General features: G+C 35.3%; 1 protein-coding gene across 3 annotated transcripts in view; it reads left to right on the top strand.

Annotated features, from left to right (window-relative positions):
- The window catches only part of IFT80 (intraflagellar transport 80), a 156,601-nt gene that overhangs the window by 38,244 nt on the left and 102,550 nt on the right, over positions 1-15,807 (top strand). For all 3 annotated transcript variants that reach the window (XM_029939968.1, XM_029939966.1, XM_029939967.1), the window contains exons 7-9: positions 867-976; positions 3,649-3,738; positions 4,472-4,609. In XM_029939968.1, the coding sequence (XP_029795828.1) occupies positions 867-976; positions 3,649-3,738; positions 4,472-4,609 (338 nt within the window). The remainder of the gene's footprint in view (positions 1-866; positions 977-3,648; positions 3,739-4,471; positions 4,610-15,807) is intronic.

The following is a 15,807-nucleotide window of genomic DNA, read 5'->3' on the forward strand; positions in this document are numbered from 1 at the left end:
AAATAAAGAACAGCCTTCCAGAATATATTAAGTAATGTAGAAAGTCATTGAGTTAAAAAATACCTTCTCTAAATTCATTTTCTGGGAAGTTGAAAACAGTATGAAATTTAATGTAGTTTATAGTATGGTATGGAAGTCAAATATGTATTTTTCCCCTGGAAGTATATGTCAACATCTTCTTGGTTATAGGATATTTGACCCCTTCTTACCCTAGCTTTCAGGCCAAAGCCATACTTGATAGATAGCAAAACTTTCCCTAATCTGATATTTAATTTGCCATCTATAAAGTTATAGGTGGAGGGATAGATCATTTTGAGGTAGGGTGATTTCTATCCTTTAGAGAAGTGCTTAAGCAACAGATGAGGGGAAGTTCTATTTCCTGTAGTAGCCTCAGGAATGGGAATTAATTAATAATAAGGTGAGTATCACGTTTATTCTTATATAGAAAATTTAAGTCAACTTAGGCATTGAGTCAGTTTAAGCCCTGATGGCTGTTGTGGGCAATGATAAATCATAACTTTTCTGATACTTCTTTATATCTTAAGATAATGAAGTGTATTTATTTTATTTTATGTATTCTAATAGTGCACTATATTGAATTCCTAAAAACTCCCAGCGTATGTTCTCAGCAAGATCAAAATTATTTAAAAACAGAGGTTTTCAGTTGCTTATGGTAGATTTTCAATGGTTAATATTAATTCAGTCTGTGTTTCAGTACCAGACCATATTCCACTCTGAAAGGACCATTGAATAAGAAGGAAACCAAATGATACCCTACATTGCTTTTTTGATCCTCTTCACTATCTCCCTTATTATAAGGCATAATAATGAAAATTTATCAGTTTTTTTTCTTTTCCTTTTCACAGGAACACCAGTATATTCAGTAGCATGGGGCCCTGATTCAGAAAAGGTTCTTTACACAGCAGGCAAGCAGCTGATCATTAAACCTCTTCAACCAAATGCTAAAGTTTTACAGGTACTTCTTAAGCATTTGCAAATTGTTATTAGGACCTGCTGGACTGCTAAGAGGTCACTTTCTTAAGGAGTCCCTTTCTCCTGGGTGGTCTTTTTATGTTTAAGACATTTAAGTGTGTGTTTTTATTAGCCTTTATTACAGAATAGGGGATATCTGGTTATTTTCCTAACAAGGTTCACTTCCTTCTTATCCAGTTTACATTATACTAGCAAATCATAAATGTGCTTTGAGTTACTAAATTGTCACATGATTTGGCATGACAGGCATCTTTTTTTTTTAAATAGTTTATTGTCAAATTGGTTTCCATACAGCACCCAGTGCTCTTCCCCACTAGTGCCCCCCTCCATCACCACCACCTCTTTCCCCCCTCCCTCCCCCTTCAACCCTTGTTTGTTTTCAGTATTCAATAGTCTCTCAGGTTTTTCATCCCTGTCTCTCCCCAACTCTCTTTCCACATTCTCCTCCCCATGGTCCTCCATTAGGTTTCTCCTGTTCTGTTAGACCTATGAGTGCATTTTAAATGTAACAGAGTCAGCCTCACATGTATATATTTAAGACAAAACAAGACGAAATCATAACACTTTAAAAGTTTAGACTGCGTTTTTTTAATCATTATAACTAGCATCCTCCTCTTTCTCTTCAACATCATCTGCTCAATACACTTAAGCTTTCTTTAAGACCCTCACATTCTTTTGGTATTTTTAGAGTGGAGGGGTCATAAATGTGATGTTTAGAACAAATTGGGTATATACAATACAAATACTATACTATACTATACTATACTATACTATACTATACTATACGTTGCCATTGGTAAGTTAAATTATAGTTGAGTGGTTTAGTAGAACTTTTGGGCCAACATGTAGTTAAAGGAAAGTAAAGTATCCATTGTCAAAATTCAGCTAGAGTGGAAGAGAAGTCGAAGGAAGTATAATTAGTAACTTAAGGCAAATTTTATTTTTTTTCTTTTTGGTAAACTAAAGCTGTAGCAGTTTTCCTTGGGCATAAACTCATATTCAAATTTGGATTGTCCACAAAAAGAAATGCTTAATTAATTCTTGCTTATAGAATATGGTTCAAAAGTAAATACCTGATTTTCCTTGAAAGCTCAGGGACTCTTCTAGAGACCCAGAATTTGGTTTTATAGTAAGGAGAGTTTTTAAAAATTTATTCATTCAGTGAAAAGGTAGTGTATACATACTATATATCAAGCACCTTGCCTTGTGTGATGTAATGCAAAGTGAAACAGAACATAGTTCCTGCCCCCAAGGAGCTAACTTGTTATTCAGAGGAATTTCACAGATTGCCCAATGCATGGAGATATTTTTGAAAGCTGTCTATGCCTTATGTATAGTATATTAATATATGTAATATATAAATTGATAATCTTAAATCACTGTATAAGGAAAGTTTAAATCATACTTTGTTCCTAACTTTTGAATATGCAAAAATTTATTTTTGCATCTTTGAAATGAGACTCTTGAGAATCTCTGTGTATCTATATATACACCCATATCTGTGTCTATGTATTGTTATTTATTCCTTGTAGTTTATTTCAGGACATTGTATTAATTTGGCAGTAAATTATATGAAATACTGCTTTTTGAAACATATCAAAACATTTGTTTTTGAGAGTGCATATTTTTGTGTATCTTGAATAAAGCAAGCTATGAATTAATGTTTATTCTTAGAGTTTGTTTGACCCTAATATAATTTTACTCTGTATACATTAAGAACAATAGGCTGGAAAGGGTCAATAGAGCCCTTAACATTGGTTACTCTTTTATGTGAAGTTATTTGGCTCAGACATTAAAATGTACCTTATGGTCTTGAAGGAAAATTAATTCTTTTTCAGTTATATGTTTTTGCCTAAACATGGTAAAAAATAGCGTTTTAATTACATGCAATAATAGCTAAATGAACACATGAATTGTATGTAAAAAGCACAAAAGCATCCATGCTTACTATCTAGATTGCCAATTTCTGGGTGACATATATACATATAGGCATTCTACATATTCTATCTATAGTCTATATATTCTATAAATGTGTGTGTACATATATGTAGGCATTCTCTCTATGTATAGAATATGTACATATCTGTGGAAAATATCCTTTTATTACATGGTAAATGCAGTAGAAGATTCTTATAGAGTTCAGTGATTACTCTAGAGACATGCAGGTAAAGAGAATGAAGCTTAGGAAAATATGCAGAAGAGAATAAACAGAGTACTAAAGAGGATGGTCATGTAATAAAAGTTAAAAAAAGAAAAGAATTAGTAAATAAGAATGAAGGCATTATCTTTAGTTGGATCAACTGTATAAAAGAGAAAAAGATTTGGATTCATGGCAGTGTTATCACATACATGTCAAGCCTGAAATAGTTCAACAGCAAGAGATTTTTCATCTGGAGTCCAGGCAACTAAAGAGATTTAAAAGGATGTAAGCTATATAGTAGATGTCACAATGTTAAGTGTTTTCATTACTTTAAATTAGAACTGAAATAAGAAAATGAGATTATACATAACAATTATGAAAGAAAGATAGAAATCTCCAAGGACAGGATGAGAGAATCATTAGGCAAAATATCTTTTATTAAAATAAACAAACAAATAAATAAAACATTTCAGTGCTCTTGAAGTTATAATTAATATCTTATTTTTTTCTCATAGTGGAAAGCTCATGATGGCATTATTTTAAAAGTAGATTGGAACTCTGTCAATGATCTAATTTTATCTGCTGGTGAGGACTGTAAATATAAGGTATGTAATGTTTGAATTTATCTGGCTGAAAGAATTGAATTTAGGTGAAAAGCATTCAGCACATAAGAATATTCTTTTAGTCCTTCACTTTAGCTATATCTTTTAACTATAATAATTCAAAAAATTGTTATTTTATAATTTTAAGTGGTATTTTAAAGTGTTGATTTCTCATCGGTCTATCTCAGTGACCTGTGGAATTTGATTTTGATTTAATGAGTAGCAACCTAAATACAACTTCTGGCTTTGCTGACTATTTAAATCAACTCAGTAGAAATTTTAAAAATCATTTTTACTGGTTTATTAAACATTATTCAGTTTTAGACCAAAATCATTTATAACAAAGCATAAGATTTAACATAACTGGAATTAGAGGAAATTTAATTGAAGTACTTATAGAGAAAGTTGATAGAGCACTTACTGAGCAAAAAAAAATTTAAGCAAAAAACTGAACATCTCAAAACTTTATTATTAAATTTAAAAGTACTCAAAGTGTGTGGGTTATGAATAATCAAAGATTTAGGGAAATTGGAAAATTATTGTTATAAAATATTTTTTGCGACACGTAGGTTTTAAAGAATATAGCTTCCCCCCTCATGTGATACTAAAGATACTTAATTACTATTATTATAAATTGATGATTTATATGTCTTCAATTAATACCTTACTGGAGGACAAACTTGTTTGTAATAATGTGATGACTGTTCTGCAAGATGTTTAAAATTTGCTTTTTTAGGTATGGGATAGTTATGGCCGCCCTCTGTATAATTCACAACCTCATGAGCATCCTATTACCTCAGTTGCCTGGGCTCCAGATGGAGAATTATTTGCTGTTGGATCGTTTCACACTTTACGCTTGTGTGATAAAACTGGGGTAAGTTATAATGGTGAACAATCACAGATGTGCTGTCATAAATGTGGTAATGCACAACACATCTGGTTCTCAGTCTTTAAAAAATATTTTCAGTGAATACATTTGACTGCATCTTTCTGATTTGTCTTCTGAATATACTAGTTCAGTCAATTCCAGATTTGTAGGACCATACAATCTCTTTAAGTTCAGTTTGAAGAATAGGTATATTCTTTACTATTTTACTTTCTGAAATACTTACTAAGCATGGTTATGAAAGATGGTGAAGTAGTTAAAGTATTTAGGTTTCTGCCCAATCAATAGGGAGGGTTCAGTTTTAAACTTTTTTTTTCCAGCAGTCAATATGTTTCGTCTAGAAATTTTAGTTGCATATGTTTGGTATGGAATTGATAGTAAATTTTAAAAATGATCATCTTAAAGCCAGAAGAATTGGGTTTTGGTCAAGAATTCATGTTTGAATACATGGGGACTTTTCCCTCACAACAAAGTGCTCTTCATACAAAGTCTGTTTAGAAATTAGGCACACAGCATATCTCAACAGCATTTACTCACTGTAGTTGAATAATGAGTTATTTCATCAAAGTGTTCCAGGAATAGCTGAGTTTTGAGTGGGGTTATCCTATACTATACCTAACTAAGAGAAAAATCACATAATTGTTCTGTGGCTTATTTTCCTTGAATGCAAAATAAATCAGTTAATTTAGAATTATTAAAGCTTTGGGGGCGCCTGGGTGGCTCAGTCGGTTAAGCATCCAGCTTTGGCTCAGGTCATGATCTCATGGTTCGTGGGTTTGAGCCCCATGTTGGGCTCTGTGCTGACAGCTAGTTCAGAGCCTGCAGCCTGCTTCAGATTCTGTACCTCCCTCCCTGACCCTCCCCTGCTCGTGCTGTCTCTGTCTCTCAAAAATAAATTTAAAAATATTTTTAAAAGGAATTATTAAAGCTTTATAAATGATCTATTAAGTTTTCTGGTTACTTGTTTTGTGTCACATAAAATATGAAGTCTTCTGCCTAGCTTTAGAAACTCTCTGGACACTGGTGCTGTAAAATCCATTTAGTCTTTTTTCCCCACAACTTCCTGATTTGTATTTATGCTCAAATCAGTCTCATGAATCTCCTCTGCCCATCGCTAACATCCTTACTTATCTTTTCCTTTCATGGAATGCTCTGACCTCTCTTATATTTACTGAATTCTACTCATTAAAAAAATTTTTTTTTAATGGTTATTTATTTTTGAGAGAGACACCGTGCAAGCGGGGGAGGAGCAGAGAGACACAGAATCCCAAGTAGGCTCCAGGATCTAAGCTGTCAGCACAGGACCCAATGTGGGGCTTGAACCCATGAAACATGAGATCATGACCTAAGCTGAAGTTGGACACTTAACCAACCGAGACACCCAGGCGCCCCCTACCCATTCTTTGCGGCCCATCTTGTGTTTGACTTCCTTTCCCTCAATACCTTCCATACGTATCTATTTTTCTAACTTCCTCTCACCTAAGGTCTCTCTCTTTTTTAGCAATAACATCAAGATGTTATATCAGATAATCTCATTTTTATCCGATTTTTCAGCAATGATGCTAAGTCTATAGAATATTTACTCATTTTCACAATGTATTATGCTTTTATAGTTTTCATTTTCATTTTATGTATATTATTGTTGACTTCTTAGACAGCTTATAAGATCCCACAGCTCAGTGGTTCTGTTATTTGTATAAAACAGTAGATACTCAATAATTCACCAATAAGGTGACATAAGCACAATTTTAAACTGCCATTTTGATTAAAATATTTATTTATTATTTTTTAATAGTTTATTGTCAAATTGGTTTCCATATAACACCCAGTGCTTCTCCCCACAAGTGCCCCCCACCATGACCATCACCCACTTCCCTCCCTCCCCCTCCCCCTCAGTCCACGGTTCATTTTCAGTGTTCAATAGTCTCTCATGATTTGTGTCCCTCACTCTCCCCAGCTCTCTTTCCCCCTTCCCCTCCCTATGGTCCTCTGTTAGGTTTGTCCTATTAGACCTATGAGTGCAAACATATGGTATCTGTCCTTCTCTGCCTGACTTATTTCGCTTATCATGACACCCTCGAGGTCCATCCACTTTGCTACAAATGGGCGTATTTCATTCTTCCTCATTGCCATGTAGTACTCCATTGTATATATATACCACATCTTCTTGATCCATTCATCAGGTGATGGACATTTAGGCTCTTTCCATGATTTGGCTATTGTAGAAAGTGCTGCTATGAACATTGGGGTACCTGTGCTCCTATGCATCAGCACGTCTGTATCCCTTGGGTAAATCTCTAGCAGTGCTATGGGGTATTGAATTGACTTGAATAACTGAATTAAAGACTTACTTTATTAAATGTGAAACCTATTATTAGAATGTTAACGATTCTAGAAAATGAAACTTTCTGAAAGGATTTTTCTTTTACCTTATTTGACTGAATAGACTGAATATATTATAATTTTTAAAGGATTTGAGTAGCATTTTAAATATATTTTCTTTTATTCAATAAATGTTACTTGTATACTGCTCATTGGAGAGTATTTTAGAAACTGGGGATAGAGAGATGTAAAGATGTTCACTCAAGTTGTGACAGTCTGATAGAGGATCAGGGTCTAAGTCGCATACTATGGTATGGTAAATGCTACACAAGAGGTTTATTTTGTGCAAGCCCTATGCAGGTGTGGCAGAGCTTAATTTTCCCTGCAGATATTGATTGGAGAGTTGAGACTTGAAGAATTAGTAGTTCTTCAAGGAGACAAGTTGGGGGATGAGAGTTGCAGGCAGAAGGAACCTTTCGTATATCCCAGTATGGTGCCTTTTGTGGAATCTCCATAAGATTTTCTTGGGATAATCCCAGGAGATAAGTTACTCTTGGACCAGATCTGTGTTCGCCATGTAAAAGAGTCTAGCTTTTAAAAATCAAATTATTTTATGTGGAGCATTCTTAAGAGTTGCTGTAGGGTGGAAAAGAGGTGAGGGGATTGAGCTCCTAGTCATCTTCTCCAGCCAAACCCAGAAAAGCTCTACATTAACCAGCTTTACTATTTGAACATCAAAATAAGATTTCCTTTGAATAGCTAAAACAATAAAATTGGAAATCGGTGTGTGTGTTAGTCAGTAGAGAGCCATGGATGGTGGGTAGTAACACAATAATATTCAAATACTGGAAATACTACTTTGGAACATTGGTACAGTTGAGGGAACAGAACATGTGAAGGCCAGGAATTATAGTCTCTTAGAAAAATTAAAGTATTTGCATTTCATCCTCATGCAGTAGTGGGCCACTGTTCCACTTTAAGTAATGACCTTACCAGAATTGGCATTTTTAGAGAAGTGTACTCTGAGGTCAGCAGGGAGGATGGATTAGAAGGATAGTAGAATGTTGGCAAGATGGCTGATTAAAGGCTTTTGCCGTAGTACAAGAAAGTGCTATTGTCTTGAATAATAGGGAAGAGGGAAGAAGTGGACAGGTTCAGGAGATGAACTCTTGCTACAAAAAGTGGGAAGAGTCTGGAGCACCTGCATGGCTCAGTTGGTTAAGCATCTGACTTTGGTTTAGGTCATACTCTCATGGTTTGTGAGTTTGAGCCCCACATTGGACTCTGTGCTGACGCCCAAAGCCTGCTTTGGCACCTGCTTTGGATTCTGTGTCTCCCTCTTCTCTCTGTCCCTCCCCCACTCATGCTCTGTCTCTCTTTCTCAAAAATAAAGAAACATCAAAAAATCCCACTAAAAAAATAGTAGGAAGGGTTAAGAATAAATACCTGGATTTCGATTTGAGTATCTTAATTGTCTGGGTGCTGGCCTGAGGATAGCGTCTTCTTATGGTGTGGTATAATTGGCACTGGCTTGGTGTGATATGATATTATTAAGATCCCTGTGCAATCATTACAATAATAAAACAAGTAACTTAAATTTTAATGTTCATAAGTATTACTTGGGGCATTGCTAAAATGTAGATTCTTGGGCTCCATTTGTAATGTGATGAATCAAAATCTCAGTAGAATGGGGTCCAAGGTGTTGTATTTTTAAGAGGGTCCCTGATTACCTTTATTAAGTGTTCCTCAGACAGCAGTTGAAGGAACACTTAAATAAAACATGTAGGATATTTGATTATTTCTTCCAAGTTCTAAAAGTGGTAATGCTTGCCCTACTATATAAAAAATGCTTTAATTTTAGAGATGAAATAGTAAATGATAATGAAAGTGATACCAAAAAGAATAGTCTAATTAAAAAGATTAAATTAAATAAAATCTCAGCTTATTCTTCTGATTCTTCCTTAGCATCTATCTCATTTAAAATTATTTTGGGGTAGGGGTGCCTGAGTATCTCAGTCGATTAAGCCTCCAACTCTTGATTTTGGCTTAGGTCATGATCTCATAGTTCATGAGTTTGAGCCCTGCATCAGGCTCCAGGCTGTGATGGATTCTCTTTCTCCCTTCTCTGCCCCTCCCTTGCTCATGATTTCTTTCTCCCTCTCAAAATAAATAAATAAAACTTTAAAAAAAGGAAAATTGTTTTGAGGATATAAAATTTTCTCTTTCTCATAATTTGTAACTTAAAGCTGTGTAATTAATAGTAGTAATCATTCACCCAGGGGCATATTCTGTGGTTGAATTTCAGTATTAGATATGTAAGAATCTAGTCTTCAGGAATGATCTATATAATCTATCATTTTGCTACAGGAAAGATGTTTGTAGTATATGGATAATGTATGGGATGATATTGTCTTCTAATTTTCTACTTTGACTCAGAATAACAAGTTGTAAATACTATTAGAACATTTATATTCATTGAATTATCAATGGAAATTCAATGGATTTTTTTTGTTTCATTTATGCCTTGCATACTTTCACAAAAACTATTTGGAACTCTTTTATGTAATCATTTTTTTTGCATGATTACTAATCACATAATATCTCCTTTCATTTGATTATTTTTTAGATTTTATGAGTTATTTGATTAGACGAGGACTAGTTCCTAGAAGTATATGTACATTGATTTCTTCAAACCTCTTTAGAGAACAAATTGACACTAAATATCACAGGGGCGCCTGGGTGGCTCAGTTGGCTAAGCCTCCGACTTCAGCTCAGGTCAGATCTCACGTTTGTGGGTTCGAGCCCCGCGTCAGGCTCTGTGCTGACAGCCAGCTCAGAGCCTGGAGCCTGCTTCTGGTTCTGTGTCTCCTTCTCTCTCTGACCCTCGCCCTCTCATGCTCTGTCTCTCTCTGTATCAAAAATAAATAAAACATTAAAAAAAATTTTAAAAAAGACACTAAATATCAAAAACCCAAGGAATATACATATACCTTCATTACTCCAGTTCTAGAAATCTATAGAAATATAGGAGAAAGAATGCTCAATGTACTGTTATTTATAATTTAACAAATGAAAAGCAATCTAAATCTCTAACACTAGGATGTTATTTAACTTATGGAATATAATTAGTATGATGTTTATTATGTAGTTATTAGAAATGATAATCTGCTTTCATAATGTTATTAGGTTTTTAAGATAGAAGAAAAAATAGTTACAAATCTTTTGTATAGGATGGTCCTATTTGTATAAAAATGTTTATGTCTACATATGAATGGAAACATAGCCTGACAGAATATAATATATGATAAAGGTTATCTCTATAGTTTGAAATGATAGGTGATTTAAAAAACTTTTTGCATATCTGCATTTTATAAAATTTTCAAATAAGAACAATTTTTGAAGAGGTGGGAAAACTAGATTTATCCTTTTATTTTGTTTGCAAAACCCCTTGGATTCTCTAATTATGTAATTTGGCCTTTTCTCCTTTTAAAAAGTATTGTTTTCTGAAGCTGTTTAATATTGTATATATGTGTATATGTACACACACACAAATGTTAAAACATTAAAATTATTTTTAAGGTGATATAGAATACCACATGTGTATTGAGGATTAATTATCTTCTCTAAGATATAAATGCTTTAAGCATTTTGAGTCAAAACCAAATTAGCTGTATAAGTACTTTCTGCACATCTTTAAAAAATGTCAAGTGGATATTGCCTCTGTGGACTCTGTGGATTAAACTGTGGAGTTTACTCTCTTATTGCTAAGACAGATACTAAATGATTGATTACACAATCAGTTATTTAATTATAGTCTCCTAGAAAAAGGGAACTAGTCATTTGGAGGGTCAAGGAAGGTTAGTGCAATGAAAGGTAAGAAGGACAATTGCTTATTGAAATTCCTCATCTTTTCTTCTTACCAAGTAAGTGGTGTAAACTTAGAGCCAAAAATTTAAGTCAGTTGGTGTTGGATGCTTTTTCTCACTCATTTGTTTATCTCTTGAAAAAACCTGCCCAGGATTCCTTTTTGTTTTTAATTTTTAATGTTTTTTTAATTTATTTTTGAGAGATAGAGAGAGGTAGCACAAGCAGGGGAGGGTCAGAGAGAGAGGGAGACACAGACTCTGAAGATAGGCTCCAGGCTCTGAGCTGCCTGTCACCACAGAGCCCAACGTGGGCTCGAACCCACGAACTGTGAGATCATCACCTGAGCCGAAGCTGGACGCTTAACCTACTGAGCCACCCAGGCGCCCCCTGCCCAGGCTTCTTTGGAGAAATAACTACACTGGCTTAGTGGGTAAAAGCATCTAGCTTTTGTTTTTGGCTCGGGTCATGATCATGTGATTTGTGGTTTTGAGCCCTTATTAGGTTCTGCACTAACAGTGTGCAACCTGTTTAGGATTCTCTCTCCTCTCTCTGTTCTCCTCCCTTGCTTGTGCCTTCTCTCTCTCTCAAAATAAATAAACATAAAAAAAGAAGTACATGTTCTCTTCAACCTGGAAATGTCACTCTTATCTCACTTCTTTTTTGTTTCTCTCATAATCTGCAACTTAAAGTTTAATAGTAGTAATCATTTATCCAGAGCCAGATTTTGTGAAAGAATTTTAATATTAGATATAAGAATCTGGTTCTCAGGAATGATCTACACCCCCACATTTGCTACAGATTTATCAGATTTCTATTTTGAGGGCTCTTCACAAATTTTTAGTTAAATGCAGTGTTTCCTAACATTTTATTAAAAATTCTTATCTAGGATTCCTTAACAAAAATTAGATAGTAATTTTACATAAAAAGCTTCAAAGAAGGATGTCTGGGTGACTCAGCTGGTTAAGCTTCTGACTTTTAATTTTGCTCAGGTCATGATCTCAGGTTCATGGGATTGATCACCCTGTCAGGCTTGTCAGGCTCCGTGCTGAGCCTGGAGCCTGCTTGGGATTATCTCTCTTCTCTCTTTGCCCCTCCCTCACTTGCTATCTCACTCTCTCTCTCTCAAAATAAATAAATAAACATTAAAAAAATAAGCTTCAGTTGTGCCTAGGTGGCTCAGTCAGTTGAGTGTTTGATTTCTGCTTTAGCTCATGATCTCACAGTTAGTAGGTTTGAGCCCTCATCTGGCTCTCTGCTGTCAGCACAGAACCTGCTTTAGATCCTCTGTCTGTCTCTCTCTCTGCCCCTCTCTTGCTTCCACACTTTCTCTCAAAAATAAATAAAAACATTTTTAAAAAGCTTCAAAGAATAAAGGTGATATTAACTTTCGGGTTACCTGTGAAATATTAGGCCTAGAAAAATGTGATTTTTGTAAACGTCTTTTAATGTTTTTCAAGAAATATTTCTAGTGGAGAGGAAAAAGCTCAAATGCTTGAAGGCTGCTAATGACAGATTGGGTTTTGGTTTGAATATATTTCTTCCAATACAAGTATGTAGCTAGATTGATGACAGGAATATTTGAAAAAGCATATTTTTAAAAATTGAAGAATAGATGACACCTGTTACGTCAGTTTCAAGCACACAACGTAGTGATTTGACCAGTCTTTGTGTACTGCTCACAAGCGTAGCTAGTCATCATACAATGCTACAGTACCATTGACTGTATTCCCGATGCTGAAAAAGCAGAGATTGTTGTATTTTTATGAATAGGTATATTACTTTCGGTTGTTGCACAGTAAATTTAATATTCCCATTAAATTTCATCATAAAATTAAGAATTTTTATTTTTAAAAGACCCTCACTAAGCTGATATGAAACTCTGGTTTCTACTTACATCTTCTGTTTAATCAGGCAATTACCTATATTGATTCAGAACTCATGTCCTGGCTCACTTTTGTGGACTGTGGTTCAAATATCAGTTTCATTTTTAAAGCCATTGCAGCACTATTCTGGTCTGCCCTGTTTTTAACCCAGAGGCAAATTTGAAACCCAAGTGGTGTTTCTTCTGCACTGCAGTATGGTTGTCATAGTGTTACTGTGTTGATTCTAGTGGGTTACATGTATGGGCTGCTTGACGGTGCTGCAAAGGCTTCCTACACAAACTTAAAGATACCTTCCTCTTGCTCCCTCCTCTCCATAATCCTACCTTACCTTGTTGAGAGGAGTTGAGTGCTGCTGCTTTGCTATCATTCATGCAAACCGGGGATAGGAGACAGGGCCCTACTTGTCAGTCCTCACAGTGCTCGTCAGGAGGGCGTCCGCTTCAGTATCGCAGGGCTGTAATGGTCTGACCGAGATCTACCTCATAGGCTTGGCAGCACCATGTGGGGAGGAAGAGGGATGTCACCACTGCTCTTTGGGTGCAGAGTGGGAAGGTTCCATGGGGTTCTATAGTACTCAGGATAGGGAGAGTGCCATGGCCTCTTTCATGGTGTGTGCCTGGGTAGGGTAGTTATGTCAAAAGGATTCCATTCTGCAAGGCCCTCTTCTGCCTGGTCCTTTGCCTAGAGAGAGTGGGCATTATTTGGTGCTTATTTTATCTCATATACTACTTGGAATTAATATTGTACCATTTTGTGGAAAATACAAGAATCTTGTATCCATATAACTCCATTTAGCTGCTTCTCCTTTATGCTATAGTTGTCTTAAGTATTACATCACACAACATGTTATAGTTTTTGCTTTAAAGGTCACATTCATTTTAAAGAAATTAAGAAAATAAAGGTAGTCTTATATTCACTTACATGTTCAGCATTTCTAGTGTTCTTCATTTCTTCCTGAAGATCCTAGTTTCCATCTGAAGTAATTTTCCTTCAGTCTAAAGATCTTCCTTCAGGCATATCTCTTAGTGTACATTTGCTGATTAAGTATTTCCTTACTTTTATTTTATCCAAAAATGTCTGTTTTCACTTCATCCTTGTAGGACATATTCACTGGATATAGAATTCTGAGTTGACAGAGTTTTATTTGTTGTTTTGTTTTTTTCCTTTGAGCACTTCAAAAATATTGTCCCATTTTCTTTTGGTCTTTGTTATTTTTGATGAAAAATGAATGACTATTTGTATCATTGTTCTCTTGAAAATAAAGTAGTATTTACCTCTGGCTGCTTTGCAGATTTTTTTTTATCTTTGGTTTTCAGCAGTTTGATAGTATATACTTTTCTTTGTATTTGTCTTATTTGGGGTTCTCTATACTTCTTGAATATACAATTTTATGATTTCACCTAACTTGGAGTGCCAGAGTCCAGCTCCAGCAGGTCCAGGGTCCCCTGAAGGAGAGACAGCATCGGCGAAAAATGGAGTGAGAGAGCCATGTGTTTCCGGCATCCCTATCCTGTCTGGTTTTTGTATCTTTATTTATAGATTTAAGTGTTAACATGACATCAAAAAGTGGAATTTTTACAAATAACTCTCAGTGATAAAGATACTTTGAAAAGGGTGCAGAAACAGGTTTTACAGAGGCATTTTTGCAGAACTACTCTAATTACACTGAGGTAAATTACCCATCATAGGATAACAGGATATTCTCAGTGAAAAGCAGATAACATACATATTTGTTTGAACTGGTAGTAAATCTTACAACTAAGAAGATAGCAGGATGTCTTCAGTGAGAAGCAGATAGCAAACACATTTGTTTATAACAATAACGCTAAGATTCAGGTATAAACAAGGCTAGGAGGCATTTTGTCTGGCTCACAGGGGGAAGAATGTATTCGCTGGTTAGTAAGTAAACCTTTTGTCAACCTTGTTCCTTGATGTTGAAAGTGTAAGCACCATAGGCGCCCTAGATGTGCCAGCCTTTGTATATGAGTTTAAGTTGTAACTACTCTTACCTATCCTCATAATGGGCACCAATTAGCATAGGTATACGCAGTAATTTATGCCTGGCTCTTGTTTGTTTCTTATTCCTAAATTAAGCTCTTTTTCTCCGGGCCAGAGTTAATAGGAAATCTTGTGTTCTTTAACCCCCTTCATTATCTGTGCCTTAAGTCTGTGAGGCTCATTAGGAGACACATGACAACATATGCAGTGCTTTGTTTAAATTCCTCTTTATAGAGGTGGAAATATGCTTCTTCCCTTGAGATATCTGTATGGGGAACATTGTGAGGCCTAATCAATAGCAACAGGCTTAATTTCACATGAGCAGTAGTAGCAAAAGGAGACGCCAGTTTCCACTTCTCATGGCAGGAGCCATGCACGTCTGCCATTTCCTTACTGTGACCCTGTCATCCAGCAAGGCCTGTGCGGCTCCCAGCATTGGAGAAATTGTGGTCTTTTTGTTTCAAATTTTTTTCTGTCTCATTCTTTCTTCTCTCCCCTGGTGGAAGTCCAGTTATGATTGTTTTAGACCTTTGATGTGGTTTCATGGGTTGAAAAGGCTCGATTCATATTTTTTCAATTTTTTCCCCTCTTTTTTTGTTAATTTGAATTCAACTTAGTTAACATACAGTGTAATGATGATCAGGAATAGAATTTAGTGATTCATGAATGACATATATAACACCAGCGCTCATCCTAACAAGTGTTCTCCTTGATGCCCCTTGCCATGTAGCCCATCCCCTCACTTAACACCCCTCTAGCAACCCTCAGTTTGTTCTCTGTATTTGTCTCTTATGGTTTGTCAACCTCTCTGCTTTTGTATTATTTTGTTTCATTTCCCATATGTTCATTTGTATTGTTTCTTAAATTCCACATGTGAGGAAATCGTATGATATTTGTCTCTCTCTAACTGACTTATTTTGCTTAGAATAATACACTGCAGTTCTACCCACATTGTTGCAAATGGTAAGGTCTCATTCTTTTTGATGGCCAAGGCCAAGTAATATTCCATCACATATATATATCACATCTTTTTTTAATGTTTTATTTATTTATTTATTTTCGAGAGAGAGATAGCATGAGCAGGGGAGGGTCAGAGAAAGAGGGTGACACAGAATC

Source organism: Suricata suricatta, chromosome 5 (genome assembly GCF_006229205.1).
Source record: "Suricata suricatta isolate VVHF042 chromosome 5, meerkat_22Aug2017_6uvM2_HiC, whole genome shotgun sequence".
Lineage (NCBI taxonomy): Eukaryota > Metazoa > Chordata > Mammalia > Carnivora > Herpestidae > Suricata > Suricata suricatta.